The sequence below is a fragment of the Musa acuminata genome, chromosome BXJ3-6, assembly GCF_036884655.1.
Source record: "Musa acuminata AAA Group cultivar baxijiao chromosome BXJ3-6, Cavendish_Baxijiao_AAA, whole genome shotgun sequence".
Taxonomy (NCBI): Eukaryota; Viridiplantae; Streptophyta; class Magnoliopsida; order Zingiberales; family Musaceae; genus Musa; species Musa acuminata.
In genome coordinates this window covers 4,257,138-4,284,931 of record NC_088354.1, presented here as the reverse complement: position 1 = coordinate 4,284,931, position 27,794 = coordinate 4,257,138, and the positions used below count along the sequence as shown (strand labels likewise).

The 27,794-nt window shown below is 38.7% G+C and overlaps 2 protein-coding genes and 2 long non-coding RNA genes across 8 annotated transcripts; 1 reads left to right on the top strand and 3 right to left on the bottom strand.

Annotated features, from left to right (window-relative positions):
- Positions 1–542: 542 nt before the first annotated feature.
- On the bottom strand, positions 543–6,196 carry LOC135641787 (uncharacterized). The gene is made up of 2 exons (XR_010497791.1): positions 5,831–6,196; positions 543–1,007 (listed from the first exon to the last, which is right to left on the bottom strand). It is a non-coding gene; the product is annotated as an uncharacterized LOC135641787 (long non-coding RNA).
- LOC135641788 (uncharacterized) lies at positions 6,194–8,246 on the top strand. The gene is made up of 2 exons (XR_010497792.1): positions 6,194–6,341; positions 6,976–8,246. It is a non-coding gene; the product is annotated as an uncharacterized LOC135641788 (long non-coding RNA).
- Positions 8,247–8,696: 450 nt separating this feature from the next.
- LOC135641786 (probable carboxylesterase 12) lies at positions 8,697–9,776 on the bottom strand. Its single transcript, XM_065157499.1, has one exon. It carries the CDS (start codon positions 9,714–9,716, stop codon positions 8,760–8,762), a length of 957 nt encoding a protein of 318 aa, XP_065013571.1. The 5' UTR covers positions 9,717–9,776; the 3' UTR covers positions 8,697–8,759.
- A 226-nt stretch (positions 9,777–10,002) lies between these two features.
- LOC135581769 (65-kDa microtubule-associated protein 7-like) lies at positions 10,003–16,245 on the bottom strand. 5 transcript variants are annotated; one of them, XM_065157495.1, is made up of 11 exons: positions 16,079–16,245; positions 14,161–14,364; positions 13,246–13,506; positions 12,191–12,406; positions 11,953–12,108; positions 11,705–11,864; positions 11,433–11,584; positions 10,952–11,039; positions 10,800–10,873; positions 10,646–10,720; positions 10,003–10,587 (listed from the first exon to the last, which is right to left on the bottom strand). In XM_065157495.1, exons 1-11 carry the CDS (start codon positions 16,130–16,132, stop codon positions 10,198–10,200), a joined length of 1,830 nt encoding a protein of 609 aa, XP_065013567.1. In that variant the 5' UTR covers positions 16,133–16,245; the 3' UTR covers positions 10,003–10,197. The 5 variants fall into 5 exon arrangements, with proteins under 5 accessions (XP_065013567.1, XP_065013568.1, XP_009403368.2 ...); XM_065157496.1 differs by lacking the exon at positions 16,079–16,245 and adding an exon at positions 15,998–16,029 and having other exon boundaries at positions 14,161–14,371; XM_009405093.3 differs by lacking the exon at positions 16,079–16,245 and adding an exon at positions 14,734–15,393.
- Between the last annotated feature and the right edge of the window lie 11,549 nt (positions 16,246–27,794).

Genomic DNA, 27,794 nt, shown 5'->3' with positions numbered 1-27,794 from the left:
GATTAATCAAGATGTAGTTGGTGTTAGTGATAGGAGGAGGCTTCTAGTGAAGCAATAAGGTTGGTGAGGTAGCATGATGTTTGCATGGACATCACGATCATAAGATATAAAGACAAAATAGGCCACGATAGTACTAAGGGTAATCTCATCTTTTAAACAATAATAAGTGCTCTAGGAGAATAAAACTAAAAGGACATAAAACTTACATATATATTTTAAATTTATCCTAATAAATTTATTATGATGATTTTGTTCAAATAACAAAAAGAAAAAAAATATTAAGATATAAGCTCACCTGGCAGGTACACTAAGCAACGTCTTTTTTTCAAGTTATAACTTGACTGACGTCTTTTTTGAGATGGATGGCAAAATCCATCATTGTAAGATCTTAGATCTTAGGATGGAATCCAACCATAGCTGTATTGTTTCACTTGAAGGGAACCTTTGGGCACTTAAAATGGATTTGGCTGAGATGTCAGTTCGCAGATGCTGCTAAGCCCATCAAAGCAGCGTTACACACTTTCATCCATACATGAAAAATGTAGTGCCAACGATCATTGCTGTAACACCCAATCTTACAGTAAACGTTTCAGCATGTTTACATACTCTGCTTTCGTTAAGTTGCCAGTGCATTCTTACAGACTAGGCTTATGTCAATACTTACCACTAGGGAATTTTAGTTTCTTCGAACAGTGTAATTACCATATAAGCTCCTTTTGGTATGCACAAGATGCAGTAAAAACACAAAAGAAGGTGAGGAAGTGAAACATATTTCCCTGCTGTTTGTGGCTAGATCCACAAAAGCGGAAGAAAGACTGTAAGACGATCTTCTTCATTACTCTTTTGATGAACATCCCGTGCTCGAGGGTCAAATTTTGCATCCCCTGGTTGGGCCACTTTCATCCGCAAATAATGTTTTTGATGAAGGGAGTTCTTAGGGGGCGGTGTCCTTGCATCCGTGGATATACATCTTCAAGGAAATAATATGCATGACCTGCTATCATACCCTACACTCAAGACGATAAAATTTGTTCAGCACACGAAGAAAATTAATTAGTAAAACAAGAAATAACTGAATCATCATGCCACTTAAGCACCAAACTCATGGTACAGCCACAAACAAAGAGAATGGTATTGTAAAAGCATGGCACATAACAGTTCAAAATCAATAATAATTAGAACGAGCAAAACTGACAGTACATGAAGAATGAAAAACAATGAAGAAATGCAATGAGGAGTGAACAGCCCATCTGAAATTCTCAATGACTAATGGGACCAGGCACTACCATAAGACCATGGTTGATCAATTGGAAACTAAGGAGAAGTTGGTACATCCCCTTTCTTCTTCAAGAAAATTAACACAAGCAAACAAACTTTTTCTATCATCATTGTAGAGCTTCCTAAATTAACATTGTTGAATCTCGGATTTTAATGATGAAACTAATTGATTGTGTTTAGATGTTTAACTGTATTTTGAGTGATGCAGGTCTACTCGATCAGGATTAGACAGTTGACGCGGGAGGAATTGACGTTGCGCTGGAGGAGATCACGTCAAGATATTGGACGGCAGAAGGCTTCGGATGTCGGGCATCGGGCCAAGGAGAGCGGAATTGCACTAAGGATATCATGGTTGCAGAGGTCAACCACCGATTGGGCGACAAGCCGCAAGAGAGGATGATGCGCTGAAGAATCGGACGAAGCGCCAACCAATGATGTGCCGGGCAACATAATGTCAATTCGCGTTGTAATAATTGTCTAGATCGGAGTAGAGTTTTGGCTTGTGTGTGCAGGATTAACTACGATAACGATGAAGACATAAAACGAAACAAAGTGCCGGAGTCAAGTTCGATGGACGTTTGAGAGTCCGAAGATTCGTCGGGAATATTGCTGAAACTAGCCGAGAATGAGTAGGGAGCTTGCCGAAGGGTTTTCGGAAGCTCGCCAGAAGGTACGTCGAAAGTTCGCGGAGCTCACCGAGAAAGATCGTAGCTTGCCGAAGAAGCTCGTCGGAACTCGCCAAGATTAAATCGTGAAGTCTAGGAGCTTTCCGGGAGTCCGCAGAATGGTTTCCGAGAGTTTATCGGAAGACCGCCGGAAGTTTGCCGGAGGAAGTCTTGACTTACGGACTTTGTAATAGCATAGGAAATGTCTTTAAATTCATAGTTAGCACATTAATTAGGGTTAGGATTAGGTGTTAATCTTAAAACCCAAGTATGAGCCAATTGGGCCCGAGTTCGGACTGGTTTGGGCTAAGTTTGGAGCCCAACCAATGAGCTGAAATAGTGTAGGCGGTGGCACCGCCCAGAACCCGAGAACCGAGCGGTGGCACTGCTGGATTGAGTGGTGGCACCGCCAGTACACTATCAGTGTTAGACACTGATAGGCGGTGGCATCGCCATCGACAGGCGGTGCCACCACAAGCCTCAGAAACCCAAGAGAATTTAAAATTTGGAGCCCAAATTTGAATCCTCTTGGAGCCTATAAATACCCCTTAATTCTCAACAGAGAAGACAACCTTTGAGAAGTTAGAGATTGAGATAAAGCCTTAGCAAAGTCTTTAGTAAGTCTTGTTTTCAATAGTTTAAATGTTCACCTCCCTCATTCTCTTTGAAAATCTGTAAGAGTGTGAACCACTTGTAAAAGGTTGTAAGAGGGGTATTTGTCCTTCCCCTTCAAAGTGATTTGCTAGTGAAAGTTGGGAGCCTCATCGAAGAAGGCTTCGCAAGTGGATGTAGGTCATTTGACCGAACCACTATAAAATTGGCGTGTTCTCTGGTTTGCATTTACTTATTACTATTTACCTTACTGTAAACCTTCATACGTGCTTTACTTCCTCATTACTTTTGCTGCACACCTTTACGAACACGCTTTAAAGTTAAGCACTTCCGAGTTCGGTTTTTATCGTACGAAAGATTTTTCAAAACCGACATTTTAATCCGCTGCACTAATTCACCCCCCCCCCCCACTCTTAGTGCCGCTCCGATCCTAACAAACATGTGGCCCTTCTAGAGTAAGATAAGAAATTAGGACTTCAAAGTTGCAAACTACTAAAAAATACCATTGTACCAAACTTTGAGATATTTGTTATGTTAAGCCTCATGTGTTAGTATAATCTGTAATGATAGTAAAATATTTAATGATTGTCAATTGGTTCAATTGAACTAGGTGTTAGTTGGTTCAACCATAGTAAACAAACCCCTCCCCTCGTACGACCCACGCACGTACAGTAAAACCCATGCCATAGTAAAACCCTAACTACTGTTGCTGCCGTCAACATAGCTCTCTCTGTCACCGACGGACAAGTCCAACTCTTCCAATGCAGTTGACAGACAAATCCGAAGCTCCCACCATTGTAGCTCTCATGCACAGTTCCCTTTGCTGTCACTGCTTTCGTGTGCAGCTCACTCCGCCACCAAGGGATAGGTTCGCAGCTTTCTCCACCACCGACGAACACATTTGAAGCTTCCTCTGCCCTTGACCTCGTTGTCCGTAGCTTTTTGCGCCACTACTGTCGTCATATGTAGCTTTCTTTGCCATTGCTATCGCCATTGGTAGCTTTCTCCGTTGTTGCCGTCGTCGTCCATAGCTTTCTTCGCTGTCGCTACTGCTATCTGTAGCTTTCTCTGCCACTGCTGCTGTCGTCCAAATGTTCCTCTATCACCGCCACCCTCCCCTTCCCCACCTTCCATCGTCGGCGACTCCTCTTCGTACTACTGGACATTGTTAGAATTGTTAACCCTATTAATCCTTTAAAACTAAATTAATCCTTAGAGCTATTAACCCTATTTAGAACTACTAATCCCTATTTAGCATTGTTAATCTATATTTATTTAGAACTATTATTTGAAATATTATTAATCCTAATTTAATGTCATATTTTTATTTTTATAATCATATTATATATTTTTTATATTTTAATATTCTAGAATGCCTCGTTTCGCTCGGGTAGATGCCTAGGCAAATGCCTAACACCTCGGGCGTTTTGAAATCTTGACGCATTTTGACACCTAATGCTTTTAAAAATACTATTCGATCATTAGTTACTAGTTACTATAATATCTTTTTCATGGGGATTTTTTTGACTGATATTTACTAAGTTAAAAGAAAGCAGGCACAAGCCACACAACTTTGCTGTCATGGCACACAAATAACTTAAAAAAGAAAAGAAAGCTAAAACAAGAAAATAATTTTTTTTAAGTAATAAAACACCCAATCAGCCTCGCACTTTCTTCCTCCTGTCTGATAGTTCTAGATTACATAGTTCATGATCGTTAAGGATTAGAAAAGTTATAGCTTCTTTCCTTCTATCAAAGCCCTGGTTTCCTTCAATCAACCATTTGGTTTCTTTTTTCTTTTTCACTCTTACTTCTATTGTCTCACTGAAATCTACCATTTCCTTTATTTGTCTATGCTTCTCTGCTAATTTTATTTGTGTTGTTACCGAGGAATGTGAAAAAAACACAATATAAGATTTCTTCTGTTTTCAGTTTAACTTATTCTCAGCCATCCATGATGGTCATGACACTTCTCTTATGGCAATGGATAACAATGATTACAGTTTAATCAAAATTGACTGTAATGTATAACCAAATCCTAGACCATACCATCTACCTGAAAGCATGATCAAAATCAGATTCGGTAGATGAGACATTTCACATTCTTCTACAAGAAACTAAACCACATACATATTGCAATAACATACACCAAGGTTTTAATCCAGAAGACACTCTCAGGCATTTGGATCAATCATAAATGGTGATAGGACATATTCTAGCATCTCTCCCGCAACCGCAGTCAATCGCCACATTAGAGCCGACGTGGCGCCTCGGAGCTGACATGGCGCGCGCGCCAACGTGACACCTCGGACCCGTACAAGACAGTCACCTGCACCCGCGCTGTTAGCATAGACCCGTACGAGACAGCCGATTGCGCCCGCGCCGCCCGAGGCTGTGCGAGATGACGCCACATAGTATGGAGCCGCTCGAGAACACGCGAAGCAATGCTGCGTGGTACAGAGTTGTGCAAGTTGGTTAGCGCTGTGCGGAGTGTACGAGCCGGCCGCCCAAGGCGTTGGTGGCCATTAACGGACTACATACGACCGGCCCTCGATTGCGGGTATAAAAACCGACCTCTTGGCCAATGCCTAAGCACCTCCATACTGACTTAAGCTTCGGAGGGATCGAGTCAGGAATCCCCCTCCCGACTTCGATCTATGTGCAGGAACCCAATGTGGAAGGAAGGACGAAATGACTCCCGACTCTACCTCGGGGGGACTTGTCAGACAGTGCCCCAACCCGACCTAACATTGATCCTCTCCAGTCGGGAAGCTACATGGACAGCCTTTCGCACTCGGATTGGACCAAGCCGCGTTGACATCTCAGCACTTGTATTGCAACAAATGGAAAAAAAAAACACTTGTATTGCAACCAACATGACAATCGATTTCAGCAACAGAAATGTCAGTTCGAAGGATGCAAAATAATGTATGCTATCAATACATATATGATTAGATGACCGCAAGCTTTAGACCAACCCATTTTCCAAAGTAGAGGAAGTTTGTAACGAGGCGCCATATCTCATACTGTTGAACTATGAGTTTCGGTTTCAGACGCAACCTATAGGGCGATATGATCTGGAAAATCCGAAAAAAGACAAGTTTTCTCTCGCCTTTACAAGTTCAAGACATAGCACAAATCTATCATTGCATCGCAGTTAATGACGAGAGGTCGAAGGATTAAATTCCTAAGAAGAAATCATACCGCTCGCAATCCTAACCCTATATCTAATCCAAGAACGCCACTAAAAGACAAAGACAATAAAGAATTCGCACCTCGAGGGATCACGCGACGGCGGTGACGATCGCGGTGGTGAGATACGACCGCGTGACGATGGGCATCTGCTTGTACCACTCCTCCACCGCTTGGAGCCATCGTTCGAGGCCTCAGAACGCAACCCCCATGCCCCAACCACCTTATCCCGGAAACACAAGAAGGGGAAACCCTAGCCCTACCACACGCTATACCGAAGCAATCGATCGATAGACGACGGGGGTATTTAAATCATTCGAAAAGCAATTTGCTTTACCTACGACACCCATTGGGGTATTTAAGTCATTTTACTAAAGTTAGGGTTCGTCGCCATCCACTCCCCCTATATATTGAGTAGGAGGCCAACACCCACTCGCCACGGTCTCTTCTTCGTTGGCTTCGCCGTCTCCTCCAAAGTCCGACCTTCAATCTACTGCCTGACATGGATTCTCTCGTTCATGCGCTCACTTGTAGCGCTGATGAGTGGGCCAGTGATAAGAAACAAGATCAATTGTCTGTACCATCTGAGATCCGGTAACGTCGCCGTCTCTCTGATGCTATCTAGCTTCTGAGGCCTCCCTATTTCGCTTTTCTACTTTATCTTCCTACCTTATTTTGATTCTACATGTTATGTAAGCAGTAATGGCCTTTGGGCGGTGATGAGCCAGAAAAAACATACCATCAAACTCAGAAGAAGATAACGATGTCGATATCATCTACTAGCCTCTGAGCCAGCCATTTCTTTGTCTTTTTTATTTTTCTCTCTTCTTTGGACTTTCGTAGAAAAAAAAAAGAATGATTTTTATTGGTTTTTGTTTGATTTCTTTCGATCGGAGATGGAATCGGATCGAAAGTGGAGGCAACAAATTAGAGTCTCTGATGCGCTTCTTTTAATAGCGTCGTCAGCGCTGTACGTTGCCGAGAACGAGGCAAGGCTGAGATTCTGGCATATGCCATTCGTATTATTTGGCTTATGCATTCAGATGCTCGACATCTCGAAATCTGGTTTTATGTGATTACTTTGAGAATAATCGTCGTCAAACGTATACTGAAGTTGGAATTTATTATGTCTAATTGTCACAATATTGTATGCGTTTCTTTTTGGTCTTTGTGAGAGATTTGTTCGTTCTTTTTAGTCTTTGTGATAACATTCATTTGTCATTTATAGATTTTGTGGAAATCTTGGGGTAGGAACTAAGTAGGTAGTAGCTTCAGTTTATGTGCGATCAACTTGTCTGGGTGTCTGGCCTCACCAACAATGTCGATTGAAGGTTGCAGTGTGGCTCATATGGAATTGGTTTGTTTTTTGATTCACCTGGGGAAACATTACTACAATGGTCGAGCTTTCATAAGATCAGCTAAAATCTTTTGAAGAAGGATTTTAGGCATAAAGGAACCCAAGAAAGATCTTAACTTTTAATGTTCAACAAAGTCATTAAGCAATTCTATTGTCTATTTTGAGTGCAGCATTTCAAGGTATCTTAAATCACAGAATATGGACATGCTAACTTTTGCAACCTTGCAAGTCAATAATTCCTATTGCATGAGGACCCATGAAAGGCTCTGTGATTTGTATGAGTTCATTATTTGAATTACAAGGCATTTGCTTTCCACATGATCAGGCAGTCATTAAAAAAGATACTTCAATTGGATCAAGATAATAACCTCTGTATTGGTGCCATACCTGTTTTTTAGTTATAGATCTCCATGTTCTCTTTTCACAATGCCTGATCAAATCCTGAAAAGTATGGATTACCACCTACATTTGAAGCAGTGTAATATCTGCATGACTGAATGCAATTGTAGTTACCTAGTTTTATTCTTTAAAAGAAAAAGAAGTGAGAAAAAACCTGTGGGAATACAAAGTCCAGCCAATGACATAATGTGAATACAAGTAGCCATTGTCAAGGGCATGCTTTACATGTAACCTTCATGTCAACTATTGAACTGTTCTTGATGAAGTTTCAGGAGCTTTCTACTTGGTTGCTGTCATTAAATTAACTTGGACATGCAAAAGCATGAAGTTTTCTTTGATCTGATTGAAGAACAATTCGATGGCGAAGTAAGCGAGATTCTCTTCTGGCGGTTGATCCAATCTTTGTGCTAAATGCCATAAGCAGCTGCCATAGACAAATACAAGTACTAAGAAGTGGCAACTGTTTTGCAGCAAGCATAAGTATTTTCACAGAAGACTACTTTTAACCTCATGTTAGAACTGAAGCGCAGTAATATTAAATTAAATTTGCTGATACCATTTTATGGCTTTTGTACCAATTGCACTATGATAAATGCTCAGTTCCTGTATCTAATTTTTTGGGTACACGTTCTTAGTGTAATCTTTTGAGAGAGTATATTCATTCATTCTTAGTGTTTGAACAAACCGAGGCTTGACATGTAATAAAAGCAAATATGCATTCCAATATGCTTGTGAACTTTTAATCACTGAGCCATACACTCTTTTGTATTATCTACTTATATTTATAAGCATGGATGAATCGCAAAACTGTTATGTTTTATTGTTTGAATTCCTTGTTCTAATTCTGAACATAATTTCATTGCTGATCATATGGAAGTGTTATTTTGTTTTTGCTGTCTTTTTCCCAACTATTTATCTTTTGAGTTGTGGTTTCTAATAAACAGTGGTATTTGAAAATACCATATGGTGAATGAAAGATTTTTTGTTGGTATTTGTAAGCTTTATTTTGTGATGAACTTGATATTATAATATCGAAGTACTTTGTTTATCGAATTAGAAAGCATGATTTGCTAACAACAATATGTAAATATTAATCTGATACTGCTTTTTAAATAGCAAAGTCAGTGGTAGAATAGATTTGATCACTCCTATCCTTGAAGACTAGTTGACCTGTTTTCAATAGCAAGCAATCGGAGATGAACATAAGCATTGCATTCATTATTAGAGTTCAAGCACCAAGAACCATCAGCTAAAGATCAATCCGCAGTGAGGAAAGCTGCCACAGCCTGCAACTTGGCCAACGCTTTGTCGCTCTTGGGGCTTTGGAGATGGAACACATGCTGCTCTCCCTCCGTCTCCAACAGCCGAGCCTCCCCTTCCCACCCACTCCGCTTCAGCGCCGCGTAGTACGCCTGCCCCCGGCACCGCAGCAGGTCCTTCTCCGCCACCGTCACCAGCACGCGCGAGCAAGGTAGCCTCGCCAAGCTCGGCGCTCCCTCCGCAAGCGGATTTATCCATGGGGCGTCCAGCCCCGCCGTCCCGGGCCGCACGAACGCCCATATCCGCCCCACCCACTCCCTCGCATTCGGGTCCCGGCTCTCCGACTCCAGCGGCTCAGCTCCCCAGAAGAAGGGGTGGATCAGCACCAGCCCTCTGATGGCGGCTCCGCCTCCCAGTCCCTCATCCGCCGCCCGCACGGCCATCTGGTGCACTATGTTGGCTCCCGCGCTGTCCCCGGCCAAGAACACGCGCCCCAGGTCCCCCCGCTCCGATAGCCACGCCTCCTCCGCTGGCCGCGACGCCACCCACCGGAGAGCCGCCCACGAGTCGTCGTACGCGGCCGGGAGCGGGTGCTCCGGCGCGCGGCGGTATTCCACGGACACCGCCACCACGCCGGCCGCGGCCACGAGGGAGTTGAGGTAGTTGTGGTACGTCGGGGAGAAGGCGGTCTCGATGACGAAGCCACCCCCGTGGTAGTAGACGAGGACGGGGAGCTTCCTCTCGGAGGAGCTACCGGCGAGGTCCGGTAGGTAGAGGCGCAGAGTCAGGTTGGTGGCTGGGTCAACGATGACGTCCTTGGATGCGACGCCGGTGGCAGGGTCGACCCCGGCAGGAAGCACGTCGTTGCCGAGGAACCGCTCGACGCGGCCGCTCTTGTAGACGCGAGCGAGAAAGGGCACTTCGATCACGACTTCGGCGTCGGCGGCGTCCATGACTCGAAGCTACGGTCTGGAGACTGGCTATTGTGGATGTGCAGATCTACTCGGTTGCGAAGACAGGTGGCTTATCCCTTGAGCCACCTGCGGCTCACGTGAGACATGGATGTTGTTTTGACAGACATATCCCCATTGATTAATATATCATTAAATAAATAATAGATCCCAAATTCGAATTTATATATGAACATAATATATATATATAATATTTGATGCAATAATTTGTATTAAAATGTTTTGAAACTCGTGAAATTTATAGACAACATAATGCGTAAAAATATAGTTGAAGGGAAAGAAACAAAACCAGCGCACAACACCAAAGTTAATTAGCATTCTTGTACATCCTAAAAGTTGGCTAACTCAAACATCACCAACCACAGTCGAACGACCAAACCCCCTAAGGTAGCAAGCAACAAACACACTGAAAACAGCTGGTATACATTCTCTTTATACATGCTAGAAATCTGTTTCTCCTCCTCTATTTCATGACTTGATTTGTGTCCCAAAGCAGTGAACTTCGATTTAGCAGCGGAGACTCGGGTTCTGAACCACTGACGGACGTGAGTGTGGACATGGAGTCATCCTTTGGTATGGCGACAAAGTTCAATGGCGTGGCAGACAGCCGCCTCGTCTCTTTGAAGTACCCATTATGGCGGCCAGAAGAATACGAGCGCGGGGTGAGAAGCTCCGGGGTTGCACCTCCGGCAGATAGCCGTCGTGGTGCCGGCGTCATGAACCCATTCACCTGATACCCGCTTGGCTTTCTACCGAGACTGTTACTCCTCTTAGCCACTGATTTGGCACCAAACGATGCTTCCTTCTCCGTGAGTAGCAGAGAGTGTAGCTTCTTTTGATCCTGCAACAAAAACTGCTTGCTCATATGAGGTCAATGGAAGATGTATTCTAGTTTATCAAGCGACAGATACCCGAAGCCTCCTTTTCTCTTCTTCTTTGTGTTGTCTGGTAAGTTTATGCTCCTCGAGAATAGATACTAAGCGAACCTGGAATTTGGGAATAGCATCAATCAATGAAGAAAGAGCCAGAGAACAAACAAGAAAAAGATTGAAACTCTAAACTCACCCCATCGTACAGAAAAATTTTATTTCTGTCATCTTCCCAGGCAAAAGTTCTACTTATAAGATTGTCCACCATAGCTGAAAAAGAATTTATTTCTTCGGTCAGGTATATAGTATAGAAGGTTAGTATGATGCAGGATTTGAGATGCTTAGTACCTGGGATTTTGCTGATAATGATCCGTGCCTTCTCTGCACGTCTGAGGTTTATATGCCCTCCTCTTCCAGCATTGTACCTGTTTTGATCCTGCATCCAAGTAGGCAAAAACACCTCTTAATTTTTTGACCAATACCATTGCATTGGAGAGCTTAAGCCGGTACTTGAGACAATCTCTCTGGTCACAGAGTGTGTAAAACAAGGCCTTCCATTCTGATATCATATTAAATTTTTGCGGAATGTCGTAACATCTAAAAACTTAAATTAGTAGGATATTACATGATCTTATTTAACATTTTTAACATTATTAACATATAGAAAATCAACAGAAGTGAAGATTCAGCCTGACAACCGATTAAGAGTGTGTATCTACGACATCGGTAATTCATGATAGTGGCGGTTAGGAGAAGTCACAACAATGTAAATTATTCCACATATTATCTGCATAAATCTAAAGTGAACCGTCTTATGAAGCATAGCTACCTGGCTGTATTCTTCAAGCCAATTTTCTTCCTCACAAGCAGCAAGCCATTTGCTTATTCTATCCATGATGTCTTTCCTGCTTATAGATTCTTCTTTTGCCTTCACTATCTGTGCCTCAATATTGGCCAAAAGTTCAGAAGGATCTACAAGCCCTGCAGCGAAAATAATATCTGATAATGTAAGACCCTAATAAACCTTCTCTATAAATCATGACAAAGAAAAGAATTGTCAGAGTGGTCTCAATTTTCATTAATAAAGAATAAAAGACAAACCAGAGTCGATCAATGCAGTGATTTTCTCTGTTGCTGTGTTTGCATCGGGTTCAGTATGTGCTCTTCTACATTCCTCTTCCAGTTCTACCCGTCTCTTTAGAACAAGTTGTTTCATTCTGCTGGCTTTTAATTTAGACAGCCTACAAACTTCGGATTCTATCTGTCAAACACAAGATGCAGATGTAACAAAGCTAGTTCAACTGTTCTGGGGATACCAAGGGAACTCTAATTAGTACTAATTACCAGACCTTCTCGATTGTTTCATGTGAGAGTAAACCAATGTGAGTGATTTCATCTTCCGGTGACTCGAGGATGTGTGCTAACTTTTCAAAATGCTCCCTTTCTTCTTGTGATGAATCCATTAACTTCCATAGTTCAAATAACGAATCCATTGTTTCTTGCAACTACAGATAAAAAACTGTAATGATATTAAGTACAGGAACCAAAAAGAACAAAGAAAGGTGACAGGAAATAATTTCTTGTTACCTTCTGAATTTGAATCTTCTTTTCTGCTTTCAGCTTCAGGATAGCTTGAGCTAGACCTTCTAGGGTGTTGTTGCTAACATTTGTAGATTGCTCAGGATGAGCATCATGCAAACTGGGGTGAACTTCATCTAATGTTTTCCTAAAATCCAGCCCAAGGACGCCGCATAAAGAGTGAACCTCACTTACATACTCCAGAACCTTTTGAAGGCGATCAGACTTGAACATAGACAAATGTTGGTGATTAGTAGTACATTTGATGCATAAATAGATCAACAGTCATCATGCACATGACAATCATGAAATGCAGAATTCGCTAATGACAAGGTACACATATAATTCTCATCTAGAACTTGTAAAGGAGTATGAGAAGAACAACTTTGGAGTAAGGAAGTAATGCCAAGTACTGAATAATCAATAGATCATGAGAGAAGAAAATTTGAAATTTTGATTCTGGACCAACAAACTTGATTTTTTTTCTTTTTAGGTGCAAAATTTTGGTTGGAAAATCTTCCATTGGAAACCTTCACAGATATGAAGGCAAATTCGTCACTATTTGAATGCTATAGGAGAACATAGTGTCATATTGGACATAAGATACATATCAAGTTGCACAAAATCCTTAAAATGTTGATTTGCCTAAGTTTGGAAAATGTTAGGCATCAAAGTTGTCCTGTTACCTATGGTTTTATTCGAATCTCTCTGAGTACGCTGTCAACATATCAATTTGAGCCTTTCTGGTCAAATTCAAATTCTGACTTGTAAAGACTCAATCTGTATCACGACTCACATACAATTGTGTGCCACATGATTTTCAAATGAAATACTTACTTGAATATTTAGTTAATTGCAGTTTTATCACTAATAGATTATTTCATCTAATCTCTTCCACTTTTGAATAGGACATGAAGTTCAAGTTATCTCTGCGACTCACAAGTCTGTTGTAGTAATGTCGATGACTGAAATACTATAAGCGGTTGCAAAAGTTCCCATATCAAAGTTCAAAAACAAACATTCAATATTAAATTCAATTGATCTTCATATCAGAAAACGAATACCTTCTCCTTCTGGAGGGCACGAAGTTGTGCACGGTATTCATCAAGCTTCCTCGTTGAGAGGTCATGTTCATCCATAACAACAGGACCTTCCATGGCATCATGCTGATGTGCATATTCCCTAATCTCAACACTGATCTTCTCAATCTGCAATAATACATCAGCAAATTTTTTGACCCTTTCCTCTTTCTTTGTTCTCAGATGTTCCAACGTATTTGTGACTAAGTTGTGTTGTTCCTTTATCGACACTGGTTTGTTGTCTTTCTGTATTCAGAAGGTCATAATATAATTCACATGTTAGTAAACTAGTCATACATGATATTAACACAAATTTCAAAAATTTAGAATCATGCTATATATTACGCAACAGAAATTCCTTGCACACAATAGCTGAAGGGCTATGGTCGAAAAGGTGAATAAAATGATCCAGTGATGGTGAAAATTTCTTATAAAACAATAGCACCTTTATCATGCCAATTCTGAATGTTTCGTTTGGAACACTAGAAGCCAACACAAACAAAATATTCAATTTGATCTCCATACAGAATCCAGAGAACATTCTTTACAGTTTTATCAAGATTTACGACATCCAAATTATGCAAACTAAAATCCCTGGTTTGTCTAATTCCAAAGACATGCCTCATTAACCGAGTGGTAACTTTCACAATATTGGAGGAGAAACAGGATTAGATAGTTTAATTTACAATGTTAGCATTCAATTATCGACCAGTACTCAAATTAAGGACTTTGAACTACGAGTTTGATTAGAATCAAGTGTTCATATGTGTGCATGATGAAGCTTAGCATCAGTAATTTGATCACAAATAGCATCTAAACTATTTATAGTCTGTGTTAGTTGAACTCATATAATTACAAATAGCACCGAAACCACACACAAATTTGCATACCGAAATGTACCTTTGCATGGACTGTATGTTCCCCGAGGCAGGCCGCAAGAGCTGCAATCTCTGCTTCCTTTGCAACGACAGACTGATGTAGATGTGCCTTAGCCTTGCTGGCCTCATCAACCTTTCTCTGATATATGTCCAAGCATTCTCTTTCTATTTCTAACAACATTAGTTCTTTTTCTGCCTCACTCTCCCCGATCTCTTCCCAAATTTGCTGCTCTCTTGCAAAAAGGAAAGCAGAATGTAAGATCATATCACAAGTACTGAAGATTGAAGTGGTTTTCCCCAACAAATATTTACTTCCAACCCATGAAAACAAAAGGAATAATCTACATAATTCATCCAAGTCTTCAGCCAGGTTTACCATAGAAAGATGAAATTATCTGATGTTTGATTAGAATAGCTCATTAGCAAACTAAAATTTATTTAGAACTTCACATATTACTCCAAACTAGAAATTCTAGAAACATGATACTTCAAGATTTCACTTTTAATTATAGAAACAAAGAACAAGAGAACACCCAAAACACAAACCCATGTCTCATTTTTCATCCATAAACACAGAAAGACAAGAAGAAACAACCTGAAGCTCTTTAAGCAACCCACCGCAGCTTCTCCCCATTCCAACCGAAACCCCCACCGTTCCCTCTCTTTCCTCCAGGCCAAAGCATACAACAGTAGAAAGAGAAGGAGAAGAAGGGAGAAGATCCATTGTTTCTTCTCTCAGACCTTTAGAAAGAGAAACTAAGATCCAAAAGGTGAAAGAAAGGGGTAGATAGCATTCCTTTTCTTTCGAGTCCCTATTTCTTACATCACCACTACTTGGGATGGCAGAAAGACTGAGATCTCATGAGAATCTTAACGAAGAAAAAGCCTCCATTGGATCTTTGCACGAAGCATGAGGAAAGAAAGGGAAGATATTGGAAGGAACTATGCTGCTGCCAAAGTAAAGTTAGCACACCATGTTACAGGTACATGGAGAGGAGAACTTCAGAACAGGAGAACCAAAGATTTTGGAAGTGGATAGAGAAGAGTTACAGTGTACTGCAGCACAGAGGTAGCAAAGAAAGGAGAGTCATGAGTGACAAGGACAAAGGAGGGAGCAGACATGATTATTGTTATTGCTCCCATAAGAGCTTTTAATGGCAGAAAGCAGACCAAGGTGAAAGAGAATGGAAACTGATGGAAGTTTTTGCGGCAGGGGGGAAAAGATACTCCTTGGTACCAGAGGAAAGCAGGGAAGGTCTTGTCATCACTCTCTGTAACTCCTCAAATGAGATCTATATAATTAAAAATGAGAGTGGTGTATCCTTTTCTTGGATCACAATAAATGATGTTTATGGACAACTTCATGCATGTAGTTGCTGTGATCGTACCAGTTTGGGTTGGATTGCAAGATCACCAGGTTGAAGTCAACTATTGAAGTGAGAGAGAGAGTAGGAAAGTAGATTTCCTTTTGACTATGGGTCAAAATGAAAGTAAATAGGAAATCAGGAAGACAAAGGACAGAGTAACAGTGAACATGTCCTGCTGAGTTGGCAAAACATGTCCTTTGTTGCCAGTAAGTAAATCCTTTGTTGTGTATTCAAGAAGCACATTTTGGTAGGACTTTTATGAAATATTTCATCCAATCACAGACACTTTTTTATAATCTGAACAAGAAGGAGCATTAACCATGAATATTGATCTTGTGCCATATATTGGATTGTCCTTTGCTCAAGTCAATTGCTCTTGAAGCTGGAGCTGCTTGCACAACAAGGTTTCAAAGAAGAAGATGAAGTTGAATGATATTTATGACAACCATATCAAAATGCATACAATGGAGAACATAAAAATATGACTCATACCTACAAAAAGTTGGCATTAATGATGCTGCTATATCACACACATTTACTCTTCTTAGCCTCAGGTGACCTCTACAAACTTACCTCCAGGGATATCAAGTTCACTTCACCCATGTGACCCAGGAAATCAACATTCATTTCTCTCTCTTTTTTCTTCCTATTTTTTCCAAAATTATGAAGTTGCTTTGGGTGAGTGATGCACCATATTGAATGAAGAACGAGTTTCCAAATGGATACAGGTAGAAATGGGTGACATGTTTAGCCCACTCAATGATGGCCAATTGTGGTGCATTAAGTAGGACATATAGGAAGAAAAGGAAGCACAGAACAAAGTAGAAGAAAGAACAATTTAGCCATCAATGATTCCAGCCGTCCTCCTGATGTGACTCGCCACCAGTTTGCACTGCTGGCCACCAGCTGCAGACCCATGATTTCATCTTTTGCTCTAAAGAAAGAAGAAGATACCAAGAAGAAGAAGAAGGCACTAAGAAGAACATCTTTGTACCCCTAATAAATTTCCAGTAGGCATCTCTGTCTTGTCAAGTAGTCTTATGGTAATCAATAGATTATTTATTTTTGGATTAGTAGGTTTACCAAATAATACAATGATTAGTAGGTTTACCAGATCTTGATTGAGTACTTGGAATTATTTTCTCAGTCATGAACTCAAGGCTGCTAGATTTAGTTTCCATCACACATGAATTTGTGGCATTCTCTCCCTTTACAAATTTCAGATTGACAAATGTCAAATCACATCACTCATAAAAGATATGAAGGGTGATTGAATCCATCTCACTAGCTTTTCCTACAAGATTTTGAGGACCCATCCTGAGTGCAATAATCTTCATCAACAAATTATTTGCCATGATGATGGCAGGCAGATAATGTTTCCTTTTTTTTTTTCCTGGATAGTCTAAAATCTTTTGTTAATTAGAATGGAAAGCTGAACTGATCTCAACTAGGGTGAAAAATCAAAATTAATGGGCAATAAAGACCACCTCTAGGCATTGCACTTCTTTAACAGTGTCCATCTACTTCATCTGCAGTAAAAACATCACCATTTCTCACAGAACCCATCAGTTGAAGTGGTGTAATCAGGTAAAGCTGCATCACTTGGCCATGGTGGGGCACAAAGTCATGTACCAACAATTGTCACTGTGAGTGGACAAGCTCCTAATGGTGTTCAAGATAGTGACAAGGTAAGTAAATGGCAGAGCTGGCATGAGTACTGACATGGCCCAGTCCACCAAAGCATTTCAATATCTCTTGGTGTCTATCATCACAATCATGCAAAGAAGACTCATATGATTGAATTGACCAGTGATACTGTTCTTTGGTACCCTAAAGGATTTATAATATATATCTCTGGGGCACCACCCTGCTTGGCCTTGAATCATAAGCCCTGCAAGTTTGGTCAACAATTGTCAGCTCATGGAGAATTGTTGACAGCATCATGAGCATGCTTAAAATATCTGATGAATACAAGAAATTGTTGATTGGAAACATATTATCATTTCAGATAATTCTAAAGATACTCCAGTTAGGGGTTGGCTAACTTGCAATCATGAAAGGAACATTCAAGGAAGAAGCTTCATTAAATTGGTACATTGGTTTGAAATGCTTGGAGAATGGCCAAGTTTTGTTAAACCTTATTTCAATTATTACTTGAACTTAAATATGAATCACTTTTTATAGTATCAATCATAACTACAATGTTTTAGGCATATTAAAGTTATAGCACTGATCTCAATTTTTGATTGTGAGTGGAGGTTATCTTCTGAGTCTTAGAAAATGACAACATGCATCTTTTCAAGGCCCTCTCAATATCTCTTTCAGAAAAAAAAATATGCTAAAGAACAATAGACATCAATGTAGGAAGTGACTTGGGACCTTCCAACCTTCATTTGAATTCATGCAATTTGTCCCATCAGAGATGCCAACACATTCTTCAGAGAAGATTTGTGCTCACAAATCTTGCAACAGTTGAATTTTTATAGATCTTATCAAAGAGAGCATTCCAATAGAAAAATAGTCCTAAATAAAGATCAACTTATAATGCTTAAATCTAAATTAATAGTAATATGCATATTAAGTTTTTAAAAATTAACATGTCTTTGCTTACACCTAATGAAATATTATACATTGAGTAGGAAAAAAAAATACTGATAACCATTTTTTTTGACAAAATAATAAGAATACTATTGAGATAAAAGAAAAATATAGCATAGTGTGAAAGAAACAAGTTGCACTGATAGGGAACAAAAGAAACAAACAAAACCTACAAAACTCAAAAAGCATGCAAAGCAATACCATACAACTCCAATAACTATCACTAGACAATATTCTGCAAAATGTCTTCAAATCTTAAATCAGAAGATGTTTTAGAGGTTCAATACTTTTTCTATTTTTAGAGTATTCTTCCACTTCTTTCGAGTATTCAACTATACGAGGATATCAAATGCAACACCTATATTAGTCTCATATTGGAAGTGTTTGATGAAAATATTACAAAATTAATATTAAGATCGTATTAATATTAAGTGTCTGATGAAAATATTACAAATTTAATATGAAATGCAACACCTATACGACAAAGTTAATAAAATTGATGGATTAAAGGAATGACTATTTCTTTATTGTGCTCAAAATATACTTTTTCTATTGATTGCAATGTTTCACCAAATAGTTATATCAATTTGGTGAGCGAGCATATGCCTAAAGTATGTCATGAGTCTCCAATCAAATGAGAAGTGTGTATATTTTATGAGCACTGAATGATTGCACACAGTATTTGCAAATTAACATAGTCCATTTAGTTTTACCAAGTATTAAGAACATGAACGCAAGTAAACATTCTCATCGTTACAAGTCAATATATTCATCACCAACATCATCATATTAGGTATAAGCTCCAATATAAAACATTATTCACAAGTCAAGAAGGATCGTAGAAGAGAAGATTTGTCATAAATTATCCTACAACACCTTACCAAAAAAATATACATAATATATTAATTTTATGAAGGAATATACTTGTGTTCTTTAATTAATATAATTATTTTTTATGAAAAAATATTCATTCAATCACCAAATGATATACGATGGTACATCAGCAAGCAAATATCATCACCAAAATGTTCTCTCGAAAGATCATCAATCCAAATATGAATGTTACAAGTGAAACATAATTTAGTAGCTCGTATATGTCTACTGTGATGGCAATGGATTACCCCATCATAGTGAGTATGAAATAAATAGAGAGGTCATGTCATCATTCCTTGTTTAATCTGGCAGTGCTAAAGGAGAAATTGACAGAGCAGCTACCAACATTTCAGCTGCCAGCAAATGTTGTCTCATCAAAGAGTAAATGTGTTTCTTCTGTGTGTCAGCTCAGCTTCTCAGACAAGTAAAGATGCAGAAAAGCAGAAAGCTCAGTTTCAGAATGCAATGTGGTGGCCAATATTTCTAATATAAATATTGGTGCATTTGTGGTTTAAGTAGAATGGATATCATGTGAGTATTTATTTACACTAACAAACATTATAATATATACATGACACTATTCATGAACATTATAATAGTTGATGAGAGAAGTTGTTGAGAAATAAAAATTTTGATTTGAAAGGAATTATCTCTATAGAATCATGAATAATAAGCAGTTGGTTTCATCAAAAATAAAAAAAAATCATATTGTATCTCATGTAAAGAAAAAAAGAGAGAACAATCTTTTGTTTTTTCTGTTTTGAATTATGAGAATGAATTATTTCTACAGGTATGTGAATGATGTATAATTATTTTTGTATCGGACTTGTAACTATCGTTCTGATTGGATAGATAAATGTTTGGATTTTTATTATTATTTTTAACTAAAATAATTGAATATCAAAAACTCATTATGTTTTTTTTTCTTTTTTTTTGAATTAAGTAGAAAGAACCGATACTATCGATGAAGAGGAAGCAATAAATTAGGGTTTATCAAGACCGATGTTACGAGCTTGATCTTCAAAACTCAATAAATCCGTGATGCTTTCAAAACCTTCTTGACGAAATCAAACATAACTATTTCTAAGTAGAGTCATATAAATCCCCGGTTAACTTTCGGAGTCTTTGATCGACAAGATTCATATAATCTTATAGTTTTTATGTAATGGACTACATACCAACAACAAGGTAAGGTACACTGAATCAAGAAATGCTGTGATCAGCAACTAATGGCTGAGTTTAAAATCAAACATCACAGGTGAAGATAAATGAAAACCATAAAGAATCAATCTATCCATTTGCATCTTCAGAGGAACATACCATCGCTTATGTTTTTGCAACAATTTTCTGGCACAAACCAGTGTATTTGAAAGATTGCCATCCATGCTTTCCTTGGCAGTGATGTGAAACATGCATAAAAAAGAAAAAAGGCATTCTTACAAAAAATAAAAATAAAAACAATAATTTCGTGGCTACACAAAAGAAAGGAAAAGTCAAAAATCTATACAGTAAAGTACGTCGTGAAAACAAGAAAAATGAAGGATGCGCTCCTCTCTGTTTGATGAACATCTAAAGATGCAAGATTATGTTTTTGTGATTCTACAATCCCCCACGTATATTTTTTTATGTATCTCTTCGGTCGGTTTACCTATAAAGTTTATCGCCCAAATGGTGAAATGTAGATGAGCATATCACATGTGATAAAGGAGGTTAATTACATATTAGTAGTTAACCTATTTAGCATATCGATTCTTAAATTTAAAAAATATATTAAAATCTTCTGTTGTTAGTTTTATCAACGAAAGTACAAAAACGATGGATAAAATGATAATTTTAATATCCTAATTATGTTTTTGATGATAGTGATGGGAATACTGCTGAGGGCAATGGGCGACTATTATGGATAAAAAGATAGAGTAATAACGAAAGGTAAAGTAAAAAAAGAAGAGGAAAAGGACGATGCAGATACTAATGCTCTACATCTGCGTTAGTGTCAATAGTGATGCGGGGACGGGCAATGCCACTTTGCATCCGCATCGATGTTGATAATAATGCGTGATAGGATGGTGCCACTATGCATCGACAACGCTCGACATCCATGTTGACGTCAATGAGATACCGAGCGATCTTTCATCTCTCTATATCTATGTTGATGCCGACGTAGTTGTCGATCGACGTCGACATCTGCATTGTCCATTTTTTCCTTTCCTTTTGTCTTATCTCTCATCATTATTTTTTCTAATCTACAACAGTCATTCATGGCTCCTAACGATAGCGTCGTCCGTCACCACTAAAAACATAACTATGACATTGAAATTATCTTTTCATCCATCGTTTTCATGTTTCTATTTGTAAAACCGATGACGTTATGATAAATGGAGTTAGATGTTTCGGTTTCATAAATTCTATTATAACTTTTAAATTTAAAAAGTAAAATACTAAAAAAATCTAATTACGAGGTAATATGTAATTAACCTCACGTATGTTTTTACGATCCTTCACATATGTTTTTTTTTTTTATGAATATATTTCGTGGGTTTATACACAAAGTCTATATATCTGATTTAAGTTGTTTTAATGGGAATCATTGCTCGCTTCGTTCTACCTTAATAATAGACTGCCCCACTCGGTCATCGATCAATGGAACGAGAGGAAGGTGTGGAGACTCTGGTCGACACTTGTTCTTCTTCTTCTTCTTCTATCCTAATCCTAACAATAGGAGCCTCAATCTTATCCCACGATGACATGGATTTGGAAGCTGTGTGTTCTCTTTCTTCAAACTATTTTTATTATTTTTCTTTTTGCTAATGTTATTACCAAATAACTTTTTCTTTTGTGTACATGTTTTGATCTCAAGACTTTACGATTACATTTTTAACAATCGAACAACTATATATCACCTTCCGAATATTAGTGAAGAGATCTATATTTTTTTTTTTCTTGAATGCAAAATCCCAAAACTTTGAACATTTGGGTGTTTTTATGTTCCATGCTGTCATGATTACTACTTGCCCCTTACGACAAGAAAGATAAAAGGAGGAATCATTCTCATGTTCTTATGTGCTCGTGTTGCTTACGAAACATAAGCTTGTTCACATGTCGATTGAGGCGTGCCCAATTATTGCGTTAGAAAGATGAGGCCATGAATTCTCTTGTACCTGTCCGCTTGATCACCACTAAATTCCAAGAAACCTATTTGGATGAAGATTTCAAACTTTTAGCCCTTATTAGTGGGTCGAATATATCCCTACCATGTGAATATTTCCAAATAAACCTTCTAATAGGTGATATCCTAAAAAATTATCAATACTTCATTATTGATATATCATCATTTTTCGAACGATATGATGAATATAGGATCTAACTTGACTAATCATTATATAATATTCTCCTAGTTCAATGTTATACCATCTATATCTAATATCAAAAATGAATATAACGTTTTTGAATCTCACTATAAAAAGACGACTATATATATATATATATATATATATATATATATATATATATATATATATATATATATATATATATATATATATATATATATATATATATATATATATATATATATATATGGATCTTTGAGAGTTTTTTTTTTTAAAATAAACTTAAACATTTAGTCTAATCCTCAACTCTAAACTAAATTAAACATCGAGAAGACTTTATCAGAACCGATGTAGTTTCACGAGGTTTCACCTAAAAAACTCCTCACTATAGGATAGAGATAGAATAGGATCTCGATTGAATCCGAATCAATATTCGAAGTGGGATAACTAGAATTATACTAACAATAAATAAGTTTTATACACTCGACCATAATACTTAGATTATTATGGTGATAGAAATATCAAAATATTTTTAATTTAAATTTACAAATGCTAACTATAATTAGAATAGATATTAATAGGGATGGCATATGTGGAGAATATTAGTGTATATGGAGGGTTAAACTATAATAAATTTGTAAGGACAAATATGCTGCTTACGAACTCACATGCACGGCAATCAAACCAAAAATTAATGATTGCACGGTCTCCTTGCGGAGGGATACAAACCAAAGGCCATTGATTTCACCCCTTCTTCCGATGGATTGGGTGAAGCGGAGGATGAGCATGTCGTCGTCGGCCGCCGCAACGGCCGCGGACGATGAGCTGGCCATGGCGAAGGCTGCGGCGTGGGCGTGGTACCAGCACGGCTCCGGCAGCGACGACCGCACCGCGCGCGAGTCCGACCTCGGCTGGACGGGAGGTGCCGCCGCTAAAGCCAGCAGGCAGCGGCCTTCCCGATACAAGCTCGAGGCGCTCGCCGCGGTGGAGGAACTCGGCCCGGCCGTCCCCCTACTGGACGTCTACGAGATCGAGAGGATCACGAGGGAGCTCGAGCGGCTCATCATGGCGAGGGACAAGGAGGCCTTTGCCACACCGAGGACGACGGAGAGGAGAAGGGCGGCGGGTAAGGCGAGCGGGTCGTGGGTGGGCCATGCAGCGGGGATATGCGGAGCGGCGGGGGACGCGGTGGAGCCTGCAACGCGGGCGAGGCGAAGGCGGAGACGGGCGGCTGCGATGGGATAGAGCAGTAATAAATGGCTTCTCCGAGTTTACTGAATGAGCCATGTGGACAATAAAGAAATAAAACTACGTGCATCTAATTCTTATGTTGTTGATGTTTTTGGTTTGATTTCGAATCAGTGTAACGCATCGTGCATGCATGATTCGAACATGGTGTCATCTGTCGTGATATTTGGATCTCAGAATACTGAGTGTTGGTGTCAACAACTTTATACCGTGGCCTCGGGGCCGACACGACTTGTTTCGGGTCCGAATGACGGGGATCTTGCTCAAGGTCTCTCGGGGTTGCTGATGTGGACGGCCGTGCGGACCGGATCGCGTCGGGGCTCGTCGGGACGTCCCCTATGGAAGGGTCCCTCTCCTCGGCGTTGGTGGGGAAGTAGCTCCGTCTTCGTACCTGCACACAGGTCGGGTCGAAGCTCGACCCGACCCCTCCGACGATCAAGTCAGATGAAGTGAAAGATGTCTTTTTTGTGTGTGTTTCCTCCCCCCCCTTGCTCCTCTCAGGAGCGGGGTTTTTATAGGGTGACTTGCTGTGTCTGTTGTGCCTGTTTTGCAGGGAGCAGGATCGTACTCCGGCCACGTCTGACAGCGATGTTGGTGTGGCGTGAAGGATTGGGCCTGAGCAGGACGTTAATGCGCCTCGGCCGACGTTCTGGTCCGTTTGACCAGGTGCTATCTGATCGATCGAGGTGTGAGGCGTCATCTGGGACAGTTGACGTCAGCCCAAGTCTTATCGCTATTATTTTCCTCATCAGCGAGCCACTTGTTATGTCGTGCCATTTGATGCCCTATATATTTGCCAATAATCTGCTAGTGGTAGGTTGTCAATAATACGTTCTCTTGAACATTTGATGATCCCTCTATTCACTCACTTTCATATTACCAATTTAACATATCAAATTAGGATTAATTATATATTATCTTTTATAGTTAAATCCATTTAGTATCTCGATCTCTAGATTTAAAAAATTTATATTAAAATCTCTATAATTATAAAAGTAAAATATTTAACTCTATTTAGTTTAATCTCGTCGATTTTATCGACAAAAGATACAACACTATTTATTTTAACATCGTCAATTTTATCAACAAAAGATACAATACGTACAAAAATGACACAAAAATGATGAGTAAAAAGGTAATTTCAATATCCCAATTACGTTTTCGATGATTATAAACGATATCATTAGGGGCCGCAAGCAACTATTGTGATTGTGGTCGACGAGAATGACACGGTAATTGGTGAGAACATTGGAGGCTTCTATAGCTTTTTGCAAGGGAGGAGGAGAGTGATGACGAGAGATAAAACAAAAGAAAAAGAGAAAGAGGAGAATATAAATGTTAACGCTCTATATTTGCATCGATACCACTCGAAAAATATGTCGACACATATAAAGCATTGACATCAGCATCATCCTCTTCCCCCTCTCCCTTTGCCTCTTGTCACTCCCCCTCTTTATTCTCCTCCTCTCACAACAAACATTCTCGTCGACCACAAGTACAATAACCATCAACGACCCCCCAATAATATCGTCATCCACAACCATCAAAAATATAATTGAGATGTTAAAATGATCTTTTTATCTATTATTTTCATGTCATTTCTACACCAACTATCATGTATCATATATTTCATCGATAAAACCGACAATATTAAGATAAATAAAATTAAATATTTCACTTTAGAGATTGGATATCAAAAAATATAACTATACAAGGGATAATTTGTAAATTTGTAATTAGTCCACCAAATTATCACTTCAGTCCAAGTGCACCATTGTCTTATCACTTGATAATTCCATCGTTAGTTGATTTTTGGTTTAATTTGAGGTAATTTATTGTGTTCAATGGAGATCAACGGACATTTGATCTCTAGCCTAATTCAAAATTAATTGAATCAATTAACAATATTCAGTTGAAAATACAAATAATCAAACGTATAAATTATAACATGGCACACTTCAGCAATTAGGATTAACTAGAATTCTCCTCGGTTAACATAATCTACGCATACTTCAGCGATTTAGCCCCACCTAACAAAGTTTAGGTTGGGGTATAAGATAAACATTTTCCAGAGCTGTAAAATGAACAAGAAATTATGACAATACAAAAGTAATTAAGGATAGAAAAAATGTCATGACGAGATAATTCAGGGACTACACTTGGAATGAGACTTACTAATCATCAACTGGTATAAAAAAATCAAGCATTGGAGTTTGTATTTACAATACAAAAAGTTAACCCAGCCACATGCAGTTTGTATTTGCTATCTATTTCTCATTTAGTTGCCATAAGAGTGCAAGAATTTTCTCCACGATACCTTCTTTAAATATATAAATGCGATAAAGGTTTCCCATGTCTATATCTTACTAAGATGTCAGCTTGTGATATATTTATACAGGACAAGAAACATTGAAGTACATCATCCAAAATGAACAAACAAAAATTCTCTAACATGAATCCTTGTAAATAACATAGAAAAATAACCAAATAGAATGTAACCAGTAAGCTTGCAATATCATTTGCAAGATACCTCTTAAATTATCATCCAAAATGGAAGCAAAAGTTTGTTCTAGCAGCAGAAATCGACAGAATGAGAAAAGCAAGGATGCTTATGATGACACACTAAATCATCCTCAAATTGATAATCTGTTTGGGTGATACACGTATTCATATTTGAAGAAAACTGCAAACCATTGCAGATGGCCAATGTTCGAAAACAAAGCACACTATATGGTTTAGTGCACATCAACCTAAAACTACGATGAATGGAAGTAGTACTACAATGAAACCCTTTTTCGATACTAAGGAACAAATTAATTGGCATCAGAAGACAGCTATAACAGATAATGGTGAACAGGATGAATTTGTCCATCCTAACAGGACATGAATAGAGATGAAAGATGAAAATAAGTATGGAGATATGCAAACAGGAAGACTCGGAGGAAAGTTCAGAGCTTAAAATTCTTTCAAGTTGATAACACAAAGGCTCTGGACTTGACCTGCTTGCTTGGTCACCCTCACACATGCATGACCATATGAGAGGAAACTTAGGAGGATCAACATGAACAATCCATAAATTAGGAAATTTAAAACTCTAATATGATTCAGCTTGATGCAATTAGCCATTGCTGACCACTTAGTATTGATTTAATTATTGTATTTAATTCTAACTATCATCAGCAACATCCACGACTTGTTATATACTATCGTCAGGTTTCGGTTTCAACTACATCTCATCAGCGAGATAACACTTCAACACATCTAACAGTGTTTCCTATATGCTAAATTTCAAGCTCATAAACAATTTGACATTTTATACACTAATCGTCTTCTATGGATTATAAAAAATGGTGGTTCAATGTACTAGATTCATAGAACAACGGGTCCAAGAAGAATCAACATACACAGCTCTACTCTTACAAGCCAAAGGATGTCTTTGTAACTCCAACATTTGTAACCCAGGTTGTGGATAAGCAACCTTACACTGACACCAACTCTTGCCTTCTAAGTATAGAAAAGATATCTTTAAACTTGGAATACTAGGAAACAATCTCATATCGACTTAACCTAGATGTAAACAGTATCTATATGTTCAGACAAAACAACAAGCTTATTTATCATAACTAACAACTATCCCATTAGTACAATCAAAATTCCACAATATAGTAGAACTTGTAGAATAATTATAGTTGGTCGTATATGGCTTGGATGTCAGAAAATGGAGCACCAATTTAGCACCTGGAAGACAAACTAATACAATCAGAAGTGGAACAATCTTTCAAGGAATATAACATCATTTTAAATGGTCATTTGCAAAGAACCACTGACACATAGGCTGTAGAAATTGCATATAACCTGGTAATGCCTAAAATCGTGAGTTTTGTTCAAGTTCCAAATTTATTTCCATGTTGGGGATTAGAAGTTATTGAGTTTCAGTTTACAAGATGAAATAAGTACCAACAAGGTTAATAGAAAAATGGTCTCTCAAATTGATGGTGCAGGGATGTACTTTTTTTCACAAAATCTCTCTACTAACCTCTTCTCTAGAAGCTGCCCTCTGTCATGAATTGGAACATGTTCTCAAAACAAATAGTTCATTTGACCACCTAATGTAAGCAAAAGTAGCGGCTGGAACAAAATATCCTACTTTCTTCAATGATTTAGGCTCGCTCTTCTACCAGATTTGAAAAGTGATTCTTACGTTTTGATGAACTCTTAATTAACTATTTTCTGAGGCCACG

Bases quoted from the DNA above. Each gene is read 5' to 3' on its own strand.
- LOC135641786 (XM_065157499.1), bottom strand. From the start codon at position 9,716: ATGGACGCCGCCGACGCCGAAGTCGTGATCGAAGTGCCCTTTCTCGCT.
- LOC135581769 (XM_009405093.3), bottom strand. From the start codon at position 14,862: ATGGATCTTCTCCCTTCTTCTCCTTCTCTTTCTACTGTTGTATGCTTT. The intron at 12,109-12,190 runs GTAACAAGAAAT...TTTTATCTGTAG, and splicing joins AGAAGATTCAAATTCAGAAG to TTGCAAGAAACAATGGATTC. The intron at 10,588-10,645 runs GTATCTGTCGCT...ATGAGCAAGCAG, and splicing joins AAGAGAAAAGGAGGCTTCGG to TTTTTGTTGCAGGATCAAAA.